Below are 22,980 nucleotides of genomic sequence, written 5' to 3' on the forward strand. Positions count from 1 at the left end.
CTCCTAGCTTTACTTATAGTAGTAAACGTATTAGTGGATACTCCAGAGCATGACTGTCCGAGATTATATGAAAATTTGCATTCAAATAATAATAATAATAATAATAATAATTATAATAAAGAGGGAATGAGGGAATGAGGACATGTTCTTGTGTTTTGCTTCGCCCTCATTCTTTTGCGCATCAGTTGTAATAATTATGACTAAAGAAAAGGTTATATGTTTTGCCCTGCCATCAGTGCAGGTGACGCAGATTTTCCTGTTAGACTGAAAGGTATGCTTAGATGCTAATGGGTTAACAAGACTGCCTTTTACATGTTTGTTTTAATAATTTGCATGCACATACTCCCCCCAAAAGTCCCAATTTGGTGAAAAAAATGCTTATTTGTTCATATTCTCCATTTGTGTTTTTAATAAAGCATGCTTCATAATGTGCAGTGTAACGGAAACTTGCCAACATTATGAATGCTAGGATGTGAACACTGATCAATATCAGTGGTTTTTGAAAATCGCAGCTTTTTATTTGAAAACTATTACAAAAATATTAGATTCAGCCTCAAAATTTACATTTTGCACACCCCTAGAATGAACATGTTAATTTGGGGTTTGTTCATGCCTGGCTAGAAAACAGTGTCTGTACACATGACAGAGAGCACATGAAAGGTACACGTGCCTTTCACCCAATAAGTCTGCCCTGAACTATTCAAATGCATGACTTCTTCAACAGGGACATCAAAGGTGAACCTGCACAATTAATAGCCTACTCATGTATTTAATAAATGTTTTGATAAATCATTTTCATTGAGACCAGGCAACGCACTCAACCTTTTATATACTCTTTCATCGAAATGAAGAGCACTCAGTTGATAGTCAATGTTTGTATGTGCCATTTGTCTATGTTCATGTCTGCTGTACGGTACTTTTCTAGCTATACTTACTCAGAGTGCATGAAAGATCAAATGGATCACACATGAGCTAAAGTCTCACCACTGCTACCTGGCAAGCGTCTCAGATGACTGTGTGCAAGTGAAGCACACACTCGTCTGAGATGCAGCCTGGGAGGTGCTACTAATCTGCATGCCAAATTGCGTCATCACAAAAGTACAATACTGAAGGTTCTAAGGTCACTTTAGCTACAAATTACATGAAAGATTCATACATAAAATGGGAGAGCAGCTGTAATAAGTTACACTTGAGGTGTGCAAGAAAGCATGACAGACATCAAGTTATTTATTTACTTATTCATTTAAAAATGCCTTACAGGCACCCGCAGGCATTGCATAAAGAAAGAGTGTACAGCAAATGTCATAGCACTAATATAAGAAAGATTAAAAACACCTGTAACCGCAATAATTCCATAAATATGGAAAAAAAATAGCAAGAAAAAGGCAAGTAAAGCATGGTATATACATCAACGATTAACACATAAACATGTTAATAAGCGCAAGAACAGCAACATACAACTGCCAAACAGTGATACAGCACAGGGCACTGAATATGAGACAAGAGTAGCGTGTCTCGGAAAAGAAAGCACGTGCGTTAATAACCACTCCTGACAAATCAACGGCAGTGTGGTTGCAGACACATGTCCTCACTGTCTTCTCCTATGCGAGAGAAGAGAAGCCTTGCAATTTATTGCTTACACTTCACAAACATTGAAACAAGGCACAGTACTTTCCTTTCACAGTCGGCTTTCAAACCTGACACTCTGGTGCTCAGCTGAAGAATAACTTGGGTCACTAAACTACTATGGCGCATACAACCTATATCAGGGACACGTCCAGAGCTACAACAGAACTTTAGGACCTTGCTCTTATTTCTCTGTCTTTACGGATCAGATCAGTATTTTAAATATAACAAATAATGCTGAAAGGTTTGAGCAGGTCTGGCTACGTATAGGCTTTCTTGTGTCAAATTGCAAAACGCCAGAAACGATTCGTATTACAGCGCAAGAGATGCGATGTGGCAGATCTACTATGCGGGCTTCTCAGTTAAGTGGTCCTGCGTTGAGACTCCTCAATTAAAGCAAAAGAAGCCTCCTCTAAATAACACAAACACGATAGTCAGGTTTATGACACACACAAACACAAAAGGAAAACATAATATAAAAGAAGAAACTCAGAAACGCCGTCCTATTCCACGGTGTCTGCAAATGCAAACAATGGAGCGCACTTGTGTAGAGCCGGTATTTAGATAAAATACACGTATGAACAAAACAATCGAAACGGCGCGCTCGTAGAATGACCCTTTTAAGGCGCACTCCAGACCACAGCAGACAATAATTGTCCTATTAAAAAACTGCACGCAATTTTTAACTCCTGAACACTTTCGGTAACAATTTCGAGGAGCCTGCCCGCACCGATCTACAAGGAAATCACATCGAACAAAACAAACAAAAGATCGAGAAAACCGTTTTAAATCGAGCACCTTAGCGACAGCTTCCGCAAAGCGGCTTCGCGCGGCGTTTCTAAATAAAGACACACGCTGCCTTGGTGTTTCAGTGACGTCACGCGGTGCAGCGGTCGGTCAAACGCGAAGGGGCGCGTGAGTTGTGCATCGCAACGAAAGTTTTTCGTTGCGCTCCTTCTTGACAGCGCATGATTCACTCTAACGTTAGGACACCCGCAGGATTTGCGGTGTCGGTTTGTTTACACTCCTCGGTGAACCGGCGCGCTCGCACGCGAGCATCGATATAACCGTCCGCGCTTACTTACCTGATAGCAGCCGGGCAACCAAGAGAAGCCAAGGAGATATGCCAACGAAGTACAGCAGGCTGCCCGCGAACTGTCCCACATTGACAACCAGTAAAACTGAACGTACGTTGCGCGTCCCGTCTGCCCACACACCCACGAACGGGCTCACGAACAGCCCTGTGAGGCAGCACGCCGAGATCACCGCGGCGATCGCATAATCGGGCGACTCGAGGCAGTTCTTGAGATACATCCATACCGACGGCAATATCACAGCTGCGAAAGAACAAGAGAAATGACGCTTTGACAAAAGTTGCGAAAGAGAAAAGAAGCGTGACACACTGCCCGTATGCCTACGCGACTCACCGTATTCTATTCCGGTGATGACAAAAAAGCAACACGCTGTACAGAGAGTTATCCTGCGCTTGGTCCTCAGATTCATATTACTGTCAAACGACTATCCTTGTCAACCGCATCGCGTGAACTAGCAGGTAATGACACATGACGCAAATTTCTGCGACAATTTTCGATAAGCTCTGCTCACATGATGCTGTTAATTTAACATTATCTTAGTGGCGAAGATCGCCCGACAGAAGCTGATGCTGCCATTCCGCGTTTCCATAGCTACGGAAGGAAACGACGAGAACGCTTTCAGGAATATTGACGTAGTGCCGTAGCAGCACTGCGCTTGAATATGCTCTTATCTTCACTTACAAATACCTAACACCGTTACTTAATTTTTACTAGAACAACACTTTAGATCAAACAAATTGTAAATATGTTATCTTCCCAGAATGTTTTATATATTGAGTACGAAACTGTACAATTCCCCCTTGCTGGCTGATTCCGTTTGTACTTTATATCTGGGTTGAATAGACTAGAAGCTGTCTATATAGTTGAAGATTGTGTAGCACCCTTTTAAAGCTGTCTTTTGCAGCGCTAGCTTTTCTTGTATAACCATATTTATCGTAAGTATGTGTTCTGTTCACAAATACTTTTCTACGTTGTGTGCTGCAATCGTTTCAACCGTGTGAACGCGTGTTCTTGCTTTGGCGAGTACTCGCCTTAGAGTCGCCAAGTTGCCGTTATTAAACTAATATTTTCTGTTCGATAGCTTGTGTTGATTGCTAAAAGAGCATTTAAACTGCCTTAGACCAGCATGGTGCTGTGTAGGATGCTTTTTGATTCAATATCTTTCACGAGGACGTGATCTTGAAGTATTGTCGAGGCAGCTTGTGGCATGCACTTACGAGATTACTATTTTAACTTACTGCTGCACCACTGTCATTACCAAAATTGTGTTACATAAAGCGTAAATGTTACGGTCACTTAAGTTGCATTCTGTTGAAACGTTTAGGTTAGACTCTAGTTCAATCCGCTTAGTACATTTCATTGTTTTGACTGCGTCCAGCCGTCTTGACAGTTCGGGCTTGGCAGAAACACAACGCGTTTCACATAGCGGGATTAGTGGTTTTCCGTGTATGTGTCGCGCACAGTGTCAAACTCGTGAGCTTCACAGGAGGAGGCGACTGATTGCTGCAGATGTCTCGAAATACGGCCGGTGACCTATGGAGCAGGCGACTGACAGTGCGCAGACTAACGCCTTGCCCTAGCTCTTATTGCTGTACTACTGCCCAACCTGTTCAGCGCGGGAGCTCTTGCTGTTTTCCCATTATGGTTTCGTGAGGAAACGTGCGACTGGGAATTTGGAAGAACCTGCTGCTGAGCTCGGTCGAGTGATGAGTCTAGTGCAGGTTGTGTTCTGAGCGTCTCTTCCGTTTACTGGATTGTGCAGAATAGTGTGGTTTGGCAGCCATGGGTGAGAACAAAACCGCCGCCGCCACCACCACCGTGATGCAGTCATCTCAGCTGGAACAGTACCTTCTCTTGGCCAAGACAGCGAAAGGCGCCGCAGCCGCCGAACTCATCAAGCAGGTCACAGAAGCCCCTGGCGTTCATGTCTTTGGAGAATTACTCGACATGCCAAACATTCAGGAGGTAAGCTGTTAACCGAATCCCATTGTCACTGAGCTACAGTTCAACGAATTTACATCTGTTTATCCATGCTAGTAAAAATATAATAGTATTATTTTTCTTAAGGTTAAAAGAAGGCCACGCCACTTTTTCTTATCACTTGTATAATTGTTTTAGTGGGGGAAATAGCGTGTACTCTCTGGGCTGTTGCACAAGAGTGCAAAGTGCATATGTTGCGAGTTCGTCAGTGCGTTTCAGTGGGTGTTCACAACATCCCAGAGGGCATTACTCCGATGCGCAGGGAGCTCTCGTTAAGAAGCTTTGTAACCCGCTGTGGTGGCATAGTGGCTCTGGTGTTGTGCGGTTTAGCCCGAGGTGGCAGAATGGAATCCTGGCCACGGCGGCCTTATTTCTATGGAGACAAAATGCAAAAACACCTGTGTACCTTGCAATGGGTGCACGTTAAAGAAGCCCAGGTGGTCAAAATTAACCTGAAGTCCGCCACTATGGCGTGCCTCATCATATTGTGGTTTTGGCACATAAAACCCCCGAGTTTACTTTTCTTAAAGGCTCTGTATTCACTATGCTGTATTAATGATTAAAGCTTTTACGGAGATTGATGGAATAATGTCGAAAATCTATTGGAAGAAAATGAGAGTCTCTGAGCAGAAGAATTTGAAATGGGCTGTAGATACTTTTACTTCAGCTGTAGCTGGTATGTGTGTGCAGTTCCTGTCACCATGCTGTCATAATAGTGCCTTAGAAGGCATGCCCAAACTGTAAAGCTAACTCTTCCCGTAGAGATGCTGAAAATATTTCGAGTTCTGACTTTTTGCTCCACCAGCTCATTTCACTTCAATTCATTACCATTGTACACTGCCACGCCACCTTCAATGCTTAGTCAGAAAATACGAGCAAACAAAGTAGAAAGAGGGCTTGCATAGTCTAGCCTGCAAAAAAGAAAGCTTGCCAAGCAGCCGACTAGAAGCCTCATTCCAAGCAGCAGCCTTTAGATCACTGGAGGCTGTGTGTTACTCCAGCTTTCATGTGCCGCATCGCTGCTAGAAACGGTTTCTTGTGCTCCTTTGGTTCCAACATGAGAAGTACTGCTCTCTGCTTGCACATCACGACGTATATACAATTTATGGGATTTATTCCGGACTATCGGTGCCTGTGCACCAGAGCTCTTCCTTCACATTGGCAACTAGGCATCCGCAATCTCTGAAGTTCAAAAGCCAGCACACATCAGATGCATGTGGAGCTGACAAGCAGTATATGTCCATTCTGTGGGCAATTTCTGCGTTGCACTTAGTTTTGTAATTTGTTATCATTTTGAAAGAAAAGTGCATTGCAAAGAAGTTGAATCATGAAATAAAGAAGTCTACGAGCTTTTTATTGAGTTAGAGATGTGCCCTTTCAAGTCTTAACACTGGCAAATGCTAAACAAATGGTATGCGCACAGCGTAATGCTTGTCATTGCCAACTTTTGCATCAACTGCATGCTAGAATTCATGGTATTTAATGATGCAAATGACAATCAGTTATAGGATACAACAATAAAATTCAACATTGATTGGTAGTAAACACAATATAGTTTGCATTTACAGCAACTGCTAGTCTTTCCATGTGGACAGTTGAGCTTTCCTCTTTTGTTTTCCTTTCTAGCTGGCAAATGGTCCCCACAGCAGCTACCTAAACCTTCTCAACTTGTTTGCATTTGGGACCTATGCAACATACCATGGTGAGTAGCAGCCATAACTTTTTCCATTAGTTCAGTTTTTTTGTTTGCTGATTTTTTTTGCACACAATATTTCGGCTTTCAATCCTATACTATCTGGCAACACAACTTCAAAGTTGCGACATCATACAGCTGCACAGCACAGTGACATCACTATAGTGCCGAAGTTACAGAGTTCATATTTGTGATGAAACAACATTGTTTTAGGGCGTAAATGACAAATTGTGAGTTGAAATATCATGATTGTGGTCATGGTAGTTCTTGGTGTTGCTATTAGCATGGAGTCAGGCTGCTAGTTCTAATCCATCTATTGTCAAAATTATGTCTCTGTGCTTATTAATGAAGTTTAGCTGGTTAGGTTTCTCTATTCTTATGCTGTTTTCTTAGACCTGTAAACATACAAACAAAATAACTACAAACCTTTCTGTCTTTTTCTGTCACATTGCTGATAGCTTGATTAGCCATTGTGTACTTTGCTGTGGTTGTTGTCTGTTCATAGAATTTGAGAGCGTAACTTTACTACAACATTATTGTGCTTGCCCAGCACTCAAAGGTTTAATGCCAGCTTTGTTCATAATGTAGTCCCCCCTTTTTTCTCCCCCTTGATTACTGTACTTGTGTTGTGATTTCTTGTGACCCTTGTGCAATAATTATGTTTTTTTTTTTCGTTGCAGAGAACAAATCTCAATTTCCACCATTAACACCAGCTATGATTACAAAATTAAGGCACCTCACAATAGTGTCTTTAGCAACAAAAACAAAGGTAGTGCAAATTTTTTATCTTTTTACTATCACGCATCACTAAGGGCTAAGTTTTTGGAAGAGAGGGGAAGGTCAGTCCCAGCTTAAGAAATGTTTGCTGAGCATTTGTGTTCATTCAGTTGTTTGCTCAGGCACAAAAGAGGGAAGAGGGAGCTAAGAGAATCTAAGTTTGGTGAGCTAATGGGAGTTTACTTATCAACCTCAACCTCTTATGTGACACATGGAAGTGCTTTCATTTAATATCTGTCCAGTACTTATAGTTATAAGACTAAAACTGCATGATGCACTTTTACTTTTCTCACATCTTCAGTGTTTGACATTCAGCAATAATTATAGCGATACAAAATGAAATTCCACCAAGTGTATTACTTCATGCATATAATACGGTCATCCTTTAAAGCGGTCTGAATGCAGCGAGCGATTTCTTTATAGGAGCAATATTTCAAGCTGATTAGAACCGTTACACCACTGCTGTACTATTTCTGTGGCGCCTTCGCCTAGGTACACCCACATAGTGAATAAATGTTGTTCATAATTGTTGTCAGCCTTCCTATAGAACGATTTAACAAGCTGATGGCAGTGTAGTTAAATATTTTAAGTCTGCAGCTTTGTGCACAGCTGGCGGCGTCTATCAGTTGAAAGGTTGAAGACGTGGCTATAGTGATGAAATAATTTATTCAACAACCAAGTGCTGTCGTGTGCAGTTCTTACTCCGTTCATTAAAAAAAAAAAAAAAAAGAGCAAGAGCCACTGTTAGTGAGAAAAAGGTGCAGCGCTGCACTGAAGAATGCTTGTGAATTGAATAAAGGGTTTAGCGCGTGAACAGTTTTCTAGTGTATTGAGTGAATTGCTCGGATGTTCACTTTACAAGTGAATTTCTTAAGGTTTGTTTTATCCACCGCTGTTTCTCAGTGGCTATGGATACTGTTGCTGAGCAGGAGGTTGACGTGTTTGATTCCCACCCGGGGCGTCCATATTGCAATAGTGATGGAATGCAACAATGCTCATGTATGAAGCCAACCCAAAGGCCTTTACTATAGTGTCTCTAATGACTTGTGTGCTAATGACTAATGACTCATGCAGAAACCAAATCCCATAATATAACCTAAAGTGTTTCTCTTTACACATTATACGGGTGTATTCATTTGCAAAGCAAACTTGCTGTCATATCACCATCTCATGATTCCTTCTCCATTCATTCGAAGATCTCAGCTGTAGCCGGTGAGGAGTGCTTCCGCTGCGTGCTTCCCAAGATGCATAAAAAATGCTGCTGTACCCTGTTTCTCCCATCCAGTGCATCCCATACTCCACGTTGCTAAAAGAACTTGACATGAAAAACTTGCGGGAGTTGGAAGATCTGATCATCGATGTGATTTACGCGGACGTGGTGCGAGGGAAATTGGACCAGAAGAACAATCAGCTGGAAGTGGACTACACCATTGGCAGGGACATCCGTCCGGAGGACGTCAGCACCATAATCCGAGTGCTCCAAGAATGGTAATCCACGCTGCATTTTGTTTTGCACTATCGCTAAGCCAACTTGAGTTATAGCCAAAATCTTTTTGTTCATGCCAACCTGAAAACTGCATTTGTTTTAATATACGCTGCCATATATATTGAGTACAAAGCCATTTTGGCTTTGTACAGTAAAAGCTCATTAATTCGAATTCCGCGGGGATGCCATGAAAATTCGAACTAATGAAAGTCAGAGAAAAAAAAATCGCTCGGTTAAGGCGCGTATTTAGTCTGACGTGGCTTGAGCACGCGCGCACACGCTACGTCACGTTGGCATGAACAACGTCTATACGTCGAAGCACTGGCGCAGCCAACGTAACCGGACGCGGCCAGCGCGGTCCGACGCGCCCGACGTCGAGATGGCTCTTGCTCCATCCGCGCGCTCGTCGCGCTGACTGAGGCGGAGAAAAAAAAAAGAAATGTCGCAGACTCGCGCGAAAAGCGAAGCATCGATTGCGATAGAAAATTAGTAAGGATAATAGTTTTATTGGCCGTATAAACTTGTAAGCATTCGCTTACTAAATAAATTAACAAGCACTGTGCCACGCGCGCACAGGTAAGCATGAACGCATCTCGCTCGATGACCGCGGAAACTCGCTGAAAAACGCTGGAGTGAGGACACGCAGCAGTAGCAGCGAGCGAATTGACGTTCGTACAGCTCTCGCTTCAACGCGAACGAAGCGTAGAAAGCACATCGCATATGAAGCTACCGGCACTACGCGCCCTCTGCAAACATCGCAGATCGCTTTGAGGATGAGGCCCACGCGGGCGCGCACTTTGGCCACGTCGCAGATCGCTTTCAAGATGCGGCGCCCGCATGGCCGCGCCGTAAGCAGCAGCCGCCGAAGATCGCCCTCCCGTTCCTCCCACGCCTCACTGCTCCCCCCCCCCCCCTGCCTCGCGCGCGACGAGGGAGGGCGCGCACCGCCCCACCTTCCCCTCTCGCGCACGCGAGATTGAGCCGCGTTCGCCGGCTCACCCTCGCAAGCTCGTGCACAAAGAACACGGCGCGCGGCGATCGTCCTTGCCGCTGATCGAAAAAGCAAAGCTGCGCGACCCGCGCGGCGACGCCAGCGTGCTCCCGCGCACTAGCACTCTCCCCATCCACGATGATGCGGATTTCAGTGTGAATAAGCAGGATGTGTTACGTATTGCTTTCAATACATTGTTGGACGGACCGCGGCGACTACTTCGAATTATCCGAAATTTCGAATTAACGAGTAGTGAATTAACGAGCTTTTACTGTGCACAATATATTCACTTTTCACCGTTCCTGTTATAATGAGCATTGTGATTCACAGTATGTATGTACAAATACAGTACAACCTCGTTCATACGTATAAAAAAAAAACGCAACAAAGAAGGTACTAACAGGAAAAATGCACGATCCGAAGTAACTAAAATTTTACTGACTGAACTATTGTTAAGATCAAATGAATGCGAAGCATCGTGCAGATTGTTGCGGCACGAGACGCACATCGGGTTGGTGGTGATCCAGCGGCATGAGATGCGTTTTGTTGTTTTCCTATTGCACGACAAGAAAGTGAAGCAAAATTGAGCTGTTGGGCGACTCCGGATGCCGCCAAAGCGAAACGTGACGCCCACATCGCACTGCCTACAGAGATAACAGTGGCACATTTTGATTATCGCCTGCTAAAAGCCCGAAGTACGCTACCAATGGCACCACACACCATGCACTATAAACAGACAGGTGAAGATGCTTATTGCAGTAGGTTTTGCAGCGGTAGCTGTGAATGCAGTGTGCGACAACCCGGGCAGAGATTTGCTGGTACCAGAATAAGAAACTGTGCGCGCTATCATTTTCACGTGAGACAGACTATTGAGATATACTGTTCTCGATCACGGGTGCCTCGCACCTTTTCTCATTCACATGGGGTCTAGCAGCCGGAAGACGTATACGATCGCAGTCTGCATGTGCTACGTTTCCGATGGCACCATGCACTGTTAAACAGATAGGCGAAGATACTTTTCGTAATAGGATTGGCTGTGATAGCTGTGAATGCTGCATGCGACCACCTCGGAGAATATTTGCTGGTACCGAAATAAGAAGCTGAGTGCGCGCCAGCGATTTCACCTGAGACGGGCGGATGAATATTGCGGTGAAGCTGCCGTGGTGGACAGCTATATGTTGTTCTCAATTGCGTGTGCCTTGTGCATTTTCGTGTTTATATTGGACCTGGCGGCCAGAAAACATATCATAGAATCGCAATTTGGCGACATACTGAACGTTGGTGCCAAAAAATCTGGTCTTCCGCGAATATATGAACCGGTGAGAAATGGGCGTAACTTGATTGGGTCATTTTTTGTGTTCTGGATTGCGAACGTTGGCACCAGGAAAATATACGAAACGGAAATGTATCAGTGAGGATCTACTGTAAATGAACAAATAATAGGGGACATAAAAAAAACAATGACACATTAGGTTAAGCTAGGTTGGTAGAATACACATCTGGAATAGCAAATGGGACTTACTGTCACCAGGAGCTTGTTAGACTGAAAAGGACGTAAGGAAGATGAGTGGCAGTGCGAACTTGAAACAGGCTCCTGTGACTCGGCAATGATTTCATGACATCAAGTTTTGGCAATGTGTGCTAGAAGTTTAGCTGTTGTGTATTAATAAAAAATATAAGAGAATGACTTTACATTCTAAATGAAATATAGAAACTCACCCCAGCAATTTTTGCTGGCTTTTCATACTCGCAAAAGTCTCAAGTACGTGAAAATGTGCCATAGAACCAATGCCACAGGAATGATGTTATAAGTGCTATGGTTTAGGCAGAAAATTTAGAGGGAATTGAAGTTAACAGAGCTAAAAGCAAAACAAAGACGGAAGCGGATAAATGCTTTTGTCTTGTTCCTGTTCTTATTGCTGTTACCTTCAAGTTCTGAAATTTATTGACCAATCCAATTCAGTGTGCTGCCTTAAGGTTTTGCTCGCTCATGGTTAAGCTTTTCTTGCTGAGGGAATATAGCTTTGGAAATGCAGTGTACCTGTCAAAACTGTTTCAGTCTCTCCTCATTCTTCTTGTGGTGTTCCGAAATGGAGTGTGGGAGAAGAGAGACTGGCACTTGGTAATGCCCCAAAATAGAGAATCCAAGTTGACCTTTCAAACTTCATTGTTTGGGAGTTGCAGAGAGGGGAACCGAAGGAACAGCAAGCGGGAGCATGGGAGTTTGGCAGTTTTCCTAGGTATACTTTGTGGTGCAAAATACATTTCTTGAAAAGGGACAGAAGAAAGAAAGACAATGAAACGCCAAGTTACCAACTGTTTATTAACAGCCTGAAAAATACGTATAGAAGAAAAGAAAAGACAACTTCCACTCATGCGCAGGGAGGCAGGGTGTGACAGAACAACATGGTCATGATAACATACTTTGGATAAAACACATTTCTGTAGAATATAATATGATAGATGTATCGCTGACACAGTCAGACCCTTTCTTTTTAATATAAAAATGCTTCCAACAACTTCCTTGCAGTTTGGTACCTACTTTTGCCAAGAATCAATACTTGCTCAAAGCATGGCATACAACGACAGGCTTTACAGTGCGCAGGAAGGTGCGCCTTGTCACACTTACACCTTGTCTCCCAGCTCATGAGCGGAAGTTGTCTTTTCTTTTATTCTATACGTTTTTTCAGGCTGTCATTAAACAGTTGGTAGTTTGGCGCTTCACTGTCTTGTTTTCTTCTGTCCCTTTTCAAGAAATGTATTTTGTGCCACAAAGTATACCTAGGAAATCTAAGCACCAACTTGCCCAAGAAGTTCTTTTGGAGTTTGGTAGTGTTCATAGGCACCGCAACTTCAACAAACATGTAGCACTGGTGGGTACAGAGGGTACTGGTAGGTACAGGTGCCTGTCTAGAGCACGTAGGCTGCGTGTTTGGGACTGCATGGCCAGTATCTAATGATAACACCTAGTTAGAGACCGGCTGCATGTGAGCATGTGAGCATTTGCAAGATGCCTTGTCTTCTCTTGCCCTGCTGGTCACTGCTAGCCTTGACAGCTGCTTTTGCCGTCATAATTCCTCCCGTGTTGCCACCCTGCGCAGCACTTCAAAACACTTTGCTCACAATATACCTGCAATAGTTGGCAGAACAATGACACAACTGTAGCTGTGTTCACGTGCACTGAACATTCACAGCATGCGCTGAATTGTGTAATTATGCCTCCACTTTGTGCTGTAGCGCCTCTGGCAGTGGCCTTGATGTCGAAAGCAGTTGCCAAAGCATGTGGTTACCAACAGTTCGAGAAAAGGCTGGGCATCTCAAAAACGTAACCATGCATGCTCACGTTAAGCTAGTTTTAAACCAAATGTTATCTCTGGTGCCGGCAGCGAACTCCAGAGCATGTGGCTCCCGCATTCTGTACAAGTGTCTTGTCATCTTGCAAGGTTTCTGCTATAGGTTGTGGGTTGCAGTGAGGAACTCACAACTGTAGTGTCAATATGAATGGTAAAAAGTCCAGAGTTGTGCATCTGTGCTGAAATATTGGGTTCAGAATGGAAATTTGTCTTTTGTTGCCACTGGATTGTGCTTTCTTTGATTAGGCAATATCGGAGAACTCTTCAACTCACATTTTTAGGCTGAAAGATACCAAAAAAAGACTGCAAAGCTAGCATTCTGTTTTCAGTTTGACTTGCAACGTGTAACTGATTATTTTTAATGGCTGCAATTATTATAGCCTATTAGCCAGAATGGAACAGCAACTGAAGATGTGGCTGCACTTGCTTCCACATCAAATGGCACATATTAAAATACTATTGATGTTTTTCTCCACCTTAGGTGCACAAGCTGCGAGACTGTAGTGAACAGCATTGAGTGCCAGATTGCCCGTGCTAATGCCATGAAGGACTCCCACATGAAACTCAAGCAGCACATTGACAATGAGGTGAATTACCCAGTGCATCTTATGCGTGTCTTGTATTTCATTGCTGCTGTTACATTTTTGGAGCTGTAACATCTAATGTTACCAGAAGCATAGTGTTATAAAAAAAAAAACACGAAAAACTTTCAAATCAGTATTAGACTATGTATCTTGTCTCTTAGCAAAGCATGAGTAGTTTGTTTTATTCGTGTCATGATAACATTATATGGTACTGTTCATACATACCTTATCGGCTTGTATGTATACAGTCTACTTCCGTTAATTCAATTTTTCGATTTATTTGATCCACACCAAAGGTCCTGGCCGTCGTTCGTGCATTTCCATGGGCTCAAGCTTTCATTATTGTGATCCTAAAATTAGCTTTTGTCAGATAATTCGAACTTGGCCTGTCAGCAGGCACGTGCCTGACCCCTATGGTGACCTCAACTGTTGGGGTTGTGTTGTTGGGGGGAACTTAGGGACAGTGAATGCGTTGAACACGTCATCACTGATCGAAAAACCTATTTTCGGCCCACCCTAGGAAGATTTTCAAGCATAGGCGTAGCTCACAATGCCCGATTAAGGTATTTACCCGACTATAAAGCGCGTCTTTCTTTTGGGGGTGGGGGCGAAAATTGCCGGTGCGATGCAATCGGATATGACGCCAAAACAGCCTTCGCGGTGTTCGTATGCTTTGTCGCATAACTGTGTACTGCAGCGAAGCTGACTTTGGGAAACCGGCCACCATTGTGCAACACATACTTTTCTTGCTAAAAAAATTGGGTGCACATTAGATTTCCACTGTGTTTAAGAGCTTTAATTTAATTTTTACATTAGTTTTCTACTTTGAACACACAGAAAGTGGGCACATGTTTGGTTTGGGGGGGCGGTTAGACTCTGGCAAATACTGCCAAATGGATTGGCACTATTCTGGCATTTTTTCTGCAACTTGTTCAATTCGATCAACTTCGCCAGTCCCGTCAGGTTGAATTAAAACACGTCGACTCCATATAGTATGTTACAGCCATTACCAGACGTTAATTGTAATATACCAGCACGTTACAATACCTTGCAAAAGGAGCATTAAGCAAAGAGGTTCACAGATAAAATATGGACAGTCAAGTAAATAAGCAAGGAAAAGATGGACATCATTATGCAAGCTAGGGAAGAAAATGTAGATACAGCTTACACATACAAGGTTCCTGGCAAAATGAGCATCACTGTATAATATTAAGGTATGTCTTTGTACAGCTATTCAAGGGGCACTAAGGAGCAAAATGATTTCACCTGTATAGCAGACTTCCGTTAATTCGACCCCGGTTAATTAAACTTTAGGTGCCCCATAGATCCCAACCGAAGAACACTGCCGGCACCCATGCATTTCTATGGACCCAAACTTTCATTATTTCGATCCTAAAATTGGCCTTTCCGGATAATTCAAACTTGACCAGTCAGCACGCTTGCGTCTGACCCCTAAGGGACGCGACAGCGACCCCTTTAGTAGCAGCGTCTGTATTGGTGGAGTGTGAATGCATTGAAAAGCCGTCGTCTCTCGTCGAAAACGCCTGTTTTCGGCCCACCCTAGGAACATTTTCAAGCTTAAGTGTAGCTCACAATGCCTGATTATGCTATTTACCTGACTCTAACAGCGTGTCCTCGTCTTCTTTATAAAGAAAGTTGGGCCGAAAATTGCCAGCATGGTGCAGTTGGACACAAAACCAAAACTGCCTTCGCAACGGTTGTATGCTTCATAGCATAACCCCTTTGCATTGTGGCGGAGCTGACTAAAAAAATCATATCGCGAAGCTGACTTTAGAAAACTGGCCGCCATTGTACAACAATTTTTCTAACTAAAAATTGGGTGCACGTTAGATTTGTACTTGTTTAAGAGCTGTAATGACATTCCTACATTAGTTTTTTTTACTTGGGACACCTAGAAAGTGGGCGCTTGTTTGATTTCGGGGTTTGTTAGAACAGAGCAAATAGTCAGCAGTATGAGTCAGCAGTATGTTCTGGCATTTATTTCTGCATCTTGTTTAATTCGACCCGCCCGATAATTCGATCAATTTCGGCGGTCTCTTCAAAATTGTATTAACAGAAGTTGACTGTATTAGTAAATTACCCTCTTACAGTACTAAGAACACCACTCTCATAGTGAAAAGAGGCTTTGTAAGCCAGAAAAGATGCAGAAACGAAAGACTGGTGGCAGTGCCACCTTGAAGTTCCCACATCAGCTCACTGCCATGGTGTCATGGATTTTGATGGTGTCTCCAAGGTCCCAGCTAATTTTTTATTGGTAAAGATGAATTTACTTTACGGGTGTGCGAATACTCGAATATCATCGAATCGAAAAGTGACTGTCTTGAATAATTCAGTTCGTGAAATCGAATAACTACTATTTGACTTTTCTAATATTCTATACATTCGATGTGGAGACCCGTGCAGTGCCGCACAAGCCAGTGTCCCACTCATTTTTTGGCACGAAACGAATGCTGAGAGAGCAGTAGATGGACCACAGCCCGGCTGATGCGTTCGCGGACTTTGTCACTACTAGCGCTCCTTTACGTTGGCCAGATGCGGGGATTGCGCACAACAGCACCGCATCGGCCAGGTCCACTTCTGTCAGTACAAAATTTGTCCAGTCTGGGTCAGCAGGACCAATCGACACGATAATGCAATGCAAAGGGAAGGGCAACAAAAGCAGTGCATATTTCAGGAAGTTCGCATAAGCACTGGCTGATTAGCTGCCAGTAGGCATGCTGATTGTGTTGGATATGCGGTGATGAAGTTAACGCCGCTTCAACAGCTTCCAGACTAACCTACACGTGTGATTTCAGGACTGAGCCACTGGTATAAACATATTACAGTAAAAGCACATTAATTTGAATTCCACGGGGATGCTACGAAAATTCGAATTATACAAAATTCCAACTAACGAAAGTCGGGGAAAAAAGAATCGCGTGGTTAAGGCACGTACCGTATTTGCTCGCATAATGATCGCACTCGCGTAATGATCGCACCCCTGAATTTTGTCGTCAAAATTATATTTTTTTCTTTCCCGTGTAATGATCGCACCCTGAACTTGTCGCAGCGATATGTCGTGTGCCAAGTCTAGCTAATGGTGATCGCGCTTACTATCTGTCGAATGCTACGCGAACGACTCTTGAAGACATACCAAGTGGTCTGCACGCACCCAACATTCTTAAGCAGATGCCCAATTTCATTCCTTTCATCACTTTACACACTTCCATGAAAAAAAGAAGCTACAACCACACTTGCCGAGGCTTTATTATTTGTAGGCTTCACAATAGTTTTGGTCAACCACAACATAAAGAGTGCCTTTCGATTCTTCTCGTCTGCACTCTGTGGGGTCTCTCACACCCGTACTCTTGGGACAAAGGAACGACAACACAGTAGTGCAAACAATCACAAGGGCATTTATTGCACCTTTCATAGATCAGTGCCTGCTAGCCGAGTTGCTACCCACAAAACATGCCGATGGGCACGCGACAAATCGAGAAGTCCGACTCACCGCGACCGGAAGCGAGCGAATATGTTCGCCCCATGCTGGATCCCAACGCCTGGTCGTTCGCGTGTTCGGTCACGCCAACGGTGGCGCATTCCAAGGCGGCCACGCGAGGTGGTCTCGCAGAAGCATGGGTCGGCGGCGCGCGGGACGGCACGTCCGTCCCGCTTGCTTCCCGAACCCAAAAAGAGAGACAGAGCGCCTTGTCTCCCGGCGCCCGAGTAACCCCGCAGTGGCGCGACGCTCGCGCCATCTCTCGCACCGCGCTTGTTCCACTCCGACCACCGCGGGCGCCAGGCCACGCGGCGGGTGAAGCCGCCCTGCAGGAGACGAGCCATGTGGGAAAACTAGATCTCAGGGGAGGCGTGAGAGTCGCGCATCCCCACAACTCGTGGGCACGTAACAAATCGCGAGCGGCAACGATAGTGGCCACGTTTACACTGATACGTTTGAAGTGTACCCTATTCATACACTGACGCTTGTAACGCAACTAAAATATTCGCCCACCCTTATCGGAAACATGCCGTGCTAGGATAGCAGTGAAGACAAATGCCGCAGTTTCCGCAGCATGCCTGCCATGTGTTTCTGTCACTGGCAGCTAAGCGCATCCATCTCTGTTTCTGTCCCCTCAAAGAGGACATGGCTATGTTATTGTCGCAAACTTGCCGATATTAATGATATTATTCATTACTGATATGGAAGAAACTGTTTCAATGCGCGTAATGTACTCACGAGCAGAAAAATAATTGCGTTCAGCTTGTTCCGCCGGCTGCCATTTTTGCTTTGGTGTCCCGCACTGACCGCGGCAGCCACCTGCTTGTCATCCCGTAGCAAGTGCGAGATGAAAAAAGAAAATGTTTATTTTCATGGGAAATTTAACCCGCGTAATGATCGCACCCCTGAATTTGCATCAGTTTTTTTTTACAGAAACGTGCGATCATTAGGCGAGTAAATACGGTATATAGTCTGACGTAGCATAGTCCTGACGTAGTCACTTTTCGCCTGTTGTGCAGATTGCCCTCACAGTAACCCACCAGCTGTAAAATTAGAATAGCGCTTTTGTTGTTTGGAAAAAAAAAAAAAAAAGCTGGAAAGCACAACTTTCTATGCAATAAAAGTTTGCCGCAAGACACTGGTCCACTATTAAACTGAAAACCTCATTGTTATTCAGTACAACAGAGCGTCACGCGCTAGTTTCAGAGAAAAAAAAGATCATTTGATTCTATTCGACATAAATTTATTGATGAAAAATTATTTCCAGCTGTAATAAGAGCAGACTGTACAAATTGTCTCGATTTCAGTGTACCTACATTACTAATAGCTTGCTACATTCTTCTTATGCAATCGGTGCGACAAATGATAATGTTGATGAACTAAAACGCCTCAAGCCAAATGATGCTTGTGCTATCAAAATCTTTATGGGTGCATCAACTGGTAATATGCTAGTAAATAACCTTGAAACATTAGAAGGCAATGCTCCTTGACCCCCGAGCATGTGCAGCACCGTAATTAGATGCCCAAAATTTGTAACCACTAAATTTTCTGAAAGTTTTTGTGATATTTGATTTGTTATACGGCTTCTTTTTCTTGATTGGATTTGAAATTTGATTTGAAATCTGTTATTCAATATTCGCACACCCCTACTTCATTGCACTCTAAACGAGCGAAGGAGTGAACACGGCAAGTTTTGGGAACTTCCACTGAGCCAATGCAGTCCAGATATGAAAAAAAAAGTACCTACTTTGAAATTTGTACCTCATAATGACGTACCAGCATTGTGGTTTAGGCAAGAAATTTTGAAAAATCGGACTTTGACCTTCCTTTTCTCTTCTAATAATCAACCTATTATCACGAAATTGATGACAATAGAGATCTTAAACAATGTTATCAGACTAAACTGGTTTAGTGTTTTGCTCTATTGTACCTTTCATAAAAGGTTTCAGAATTAGGTATAGAAACATTCGAAAGGGCTTCTAAGTTTGCATGATATAAAGTAACCGAAGTCGAAGAAGCTTGTATTCCTAGAAATGCTACTGAAATCAGAGCTTGTGAAATTCACTTCATGTATGCTGCAAATTTTCAGGCGGAAGCCGAGCCAAACGCGAGTTGTAGAAATGATCATGAAAAAGACATTACAGGGTAGCAGGCGGATGCTTCAAGAGGCAAAAACTAAACATTGGGCTTTGAGCATGTCGTGTTACATGAAACGAGTGACTCGACATTCTTTGGGATGCTTTCCCTTAGGTTGCAAACATAAAGAAGAACCTGAAGGTACAATCACAAGATGTGGATGACCAGATGGGTGCTGATGGCCGGGAGGACAGCCACATGGACAAGCCGGGCAAGAAGGCATCCAAGAGCAAAGGGTGTGTCTTTTATTTACCATATAATCCTTCACCAGGCTCCGTTACAAATTTTGTTTATACGCCAGAAGTTGTAAGGTGCCATCTAGGGGAGCACCTTACTGCGAGAATTTTTTGAATTTCTCTTTCATTAGAGGAGCTAGGAGAAATTGAAATGTTGCATTGCCATGCTGCCAGTAGGCAAGCATCACTGCCAATGTAGGCGCTCTCTCTCTTTGGCTCGACTAGCATCCACAAGTGAATTTTCTTACCTGCTATCGCCCATACTGTAACTGAGAGACTGTCAGTGTTACGTCGCAAGCCTCCTCTTTTTTTTATTCATCTTTCATTGCATTGTCGATGTCAGTATTGCACATTTTTTCTTCATCTGTATGCTGCTGCACGTGCATTCACATGGGCAAGTTTTGTGGACTAGCTATCACCTGAAGATACAAGAATGGGTGCTTATTGAATGCTAAAGGTGTAAATCTAAATGGAGGAAAGAGGAATAACTTGCCGGGCATCTTGAGAACATTTTCTCACTAGCATATGTGGGCTAAATACTGCGCACATTCCAACAAGGCAAACTATTTTCCTAGCTTTTGCACACTTGTCGCCACGTAGTAAAAATTTCCAGAACTGTTCTCTCACGATGTGTTGAAACCTTTAGATGGCAGCACCAAACAAATAAGATAGTTAAACCTTAATATAAAGAAATTCTCTATGTAACGAAGTACAGTAGAACCTCATTCATACATGTTAGAAAAAAATGAGAGAAAAGAAAATGTACTAACCGGGAAAATGTATGATCCGAAGTAACTAAAAAAATTGAGACTAGACTATTGTTGACATCTACGTAATGTGGAGCGTTGTGCGGATCGTTGCGGCATGAGACGAGACGGCGACATGCGTCGAGCTGGTGGTGCTCTGGTGACACGAGATGCGTTTTGTTGTTTTCCTATTGTGTAATGTTTTGAGAGCACAACAGGAAACCGAAATGAAATCAAGCTGGTGGGCAACGCCGGATGCTGCCGAAGCGAAACGTGTTGCCCACATCACGCTGCCTGCAGCAGGGAACGGCAGCGCGTTTGGACTATAGCCTACTAAATGCATGCATTACACTACCAATGGCACTATGCACCATGCGCTGTAAAACAGATAGGTGAAGATGCTTATCGCAATGGGTTTGGCGGCGATAGCTGTGAATGCGACATGCGAGAAATCAGGCGGGGATTTGCTGGTACCGGAATAATAAACTGTGCGCACTGTCGTTTTCACGAGACAGGCGACTATGTACTGTTCTCGATTGCGCGTGGCTCGTGCGTTTTCTTGTTCACATGGAATTTAGCGGCCAGAAAAGATACACAATCGCAATCTGCAGCAGAGAACGGCGGCGCGTATCGGTTATCGCCTATTAAACGCGTGTGCTACGCTTCCGATGGCACTACATGCTATGAAACAGGTAGGCGAAGATGCTTATCGCAATAGGACTGGCTGTGAATGCCGTGTGCGACGACCCTGGAGATGATTTGCTGGTACTGAAATGAGGAACTGCATGCGCGCTGGCGTTTTCACGTTAGACGGGCGGGCAAGTATTGTGGTGAAGCTGCCACGGCGGCAGCTATATACTGTACTCGATCGCACGCGCCTCACGCATTTTCTTGTTTATATGGGACCTAGCGGGCGGAAAACATATGCGATCACAATTTGTAGACGTATTGAACGTTGGTGCCAAAAAATAGTGTTTTCCGGGAATGTATGAACCAGTAAAAATGAGCGTAGCTCTGTTGGGTCATTTTTTATGTTCTCGATTACTAACGTTGGCACCGGGAGAACGCTCGTAATGGGAACGCATTGATCAGGTTCTTCTGTATTTAACTTATTACGACTTCTTTCACCATAGAACCTCAATATAACGAAGTGTGTTTATACGTGATTTCAATATATTGTAGCGAAATTTTACTGCAGCCGCAAAGGCATATCGGGACAATAAATAGAAACTTCCATGGATGCAGACGGTCAAATGGTTTGATTACAAGTGGCTGCTTATGAACACACCTCTCAAATCACGTGCTGCATGATGACAAAAAGCAACCCGACCGCAGAGCAACATAATGTTCCTTATGAAGTCAAAGTGCAATAAAATGCTATCACACCCGGCACCCTGTATACTTTGGGTGTGTGAGTGAAAACGTGGTAAGGTGAGCCAAGAAGGATGGTGGCTTGACGAGTGCCGTCTGGCTTTGCATCTTCCTGTGTGAGCAAGGGGATAAAGGAGCAAGCTCACGGTAACGTGACAAAGCACGCGCGACGGGAAGGGAGTGGGGGGCAGATTGGTGCACATCTGTTATACATGGCAGTTGCATTAAACAACGGTGTGATGAGCATGTACGAGTGGTGATTAATCCAGCTTTGTAAGCCTGAGTTTAAGAGTGCGAGCATAAAATCTGGCAGTGCTCGCTTGAGATTGCACAAATGGTGTCGCCTGGAACCAAACTATGCATTGTAAGCGTAGATGTGGCAAGCTACAGCTGTGATCAGCAATACAATAACGGCTAACATTTAACAGCAAGGTGCCAAAGGAAATGTTTTTAAAGGAGTGACTACATCGGTGCATAATTTGCAGGCACACGATTGGTCGGGCAGATGTAAGGCCTGGCTATGTAGTTGGAGACACTACAGGAAGGCCTCAGTCTTGTAATGGAGTTTAATTGGTTGACACGAGGGGCAGATTGCATTATGCAGAGTTTCTTAGTACTATCGTAACTGCTGTCACTCTTGTGTGGAGGGTGAGATTTTAACGGACTTGGTAATTACCTTCACTAGGCTACCACATCAGAGCAGAAGATGAGAGTGGCTGAGAAAACGCCTGGGCTTTAAAGACTGACCTGCTTGAATTGAAAACAGGTAAGTGTCCTTACTAAATAATCTCATTTTGCTATTTCACTTTCATTTGTCGCATTTCTTAATACTATTCTTACTAGGATGCAGAGGACACAGTACCTTGTTGTTCTGTCAGATTGGTGTGTGTTTATCTGTATAACTTGATTTAATGCAGCATATCAAAACATGCAGATTTCATCATTTTGCATTAAGCAATAATTATTTATACTTTCCTACAGGGGCAACTAGTTGGAGCAGCTTGCATTTCTTCCATTACAGTCAATCTTTTTTTTATCATTGCAGGATGGAGAAATGGCCAAGAGAAGTTCACCAAACGCTTTCGTGACGACACTGTATAAACTGTAAAATAAAAATCCTGTTCCATGCTGCCTTATTTTGTGGCAATATGTGCAGTTTTGAAAGTGCAGTAGCTTGCCTAAGCATGTGTGTGATCTGTTCTGATAGAGTTAAAAGGCTCTCCATGCAGCATGCAGTCCTTGTGCAAAGGCTGTTTAATGCAAGGTTTATGGTTTTCTTCATTGCAAAATGACACAAGATTATGTACACCGTGATATCTGTATGGACTAGGTATGTGTCATACTGAGAAAAAAAAAAGAAACACAGGTCCGAGTGACTGAAGAGTGATGGCACTGAAGCCAGCTAAGA

General features: G+C 43.6%; 2 protein-coding genes across 3 annotated transcripts in view; one reads left to right on the forward strand and one right to left on the reverse strand.

Moving 5' to 3' along the window:
- LOC142575814 (uncharacterized) overlaps positions 1–3,306 on the reverse strand; it is a 44,321-nt gene extending 41,015 nt beyond the window's left edge. For both annotated transcript variants that reach the window (XM_075685489.1, XM_075685490.1), the window contains exons 1-2: positions 3,054–3,306; positions 2,712–2,963 (exon numbers count right to left, since the gene is read on the reverse strand). In XM_075685489.1, the coding sequence (XP_075541604.1) occupies positions 2,712–2,963; positions 3,054–3,129 (328 nt within the window). In that variant the 5' untranslated portion in view covers positions 3,130–3,306. The remainder of the gene's footprint in view (positions 1–2,711; positions 2,964–3,053) is intronic.
- Positions 3,307–3,499: 193 nt separating this feature from the next.
- CSN7 (COP9 signalosome subunit 7) lies at positions 3,500–22,708 on the forward strand. Its single transcript, XM_075685491.1, has 9 exons — positions 3,500–3,655; positions 4,483–4,685; positions 6,327–6,402; positions 7,074–7,162; positions 8,456–8,658; positions 13,482–13,587; positions 19,334–19,455; positions 22,258–22,338; positions 22,618–22,708. Exons 2-8 carry the CDS (start codon positions 4,503–4,505, stop codon positions 22,280–22,282), a joined length of 804 nt encoding a protein of 267 aa, XP_075541606.1. The 5' UTR covers positions 3,500–3,655; positions 4,483–4,502; the 3' UTR covers positions 22,283–22,338; positions 22,618–22,708.
- Positions 22,709–22,980: the final 272 nt, after the last annotated feature.

The sequence above is a fragment of the Dermacentor variabilis genome, chromosome 3 (assembly GCF_050947875.1).
Source record: "Dermacentor variabilis isolate Ectoservices chromosome 3, ASM5094787v1, whole genome shotgun sequence".
Classification (NCBI taxonomy): domain Eukaryota; kingdom Metazoa; phylum Arthropoda; class Arachnida; order Ixodida; family Ixodidae; genus Dermacentor; species Dermacentor variabilis.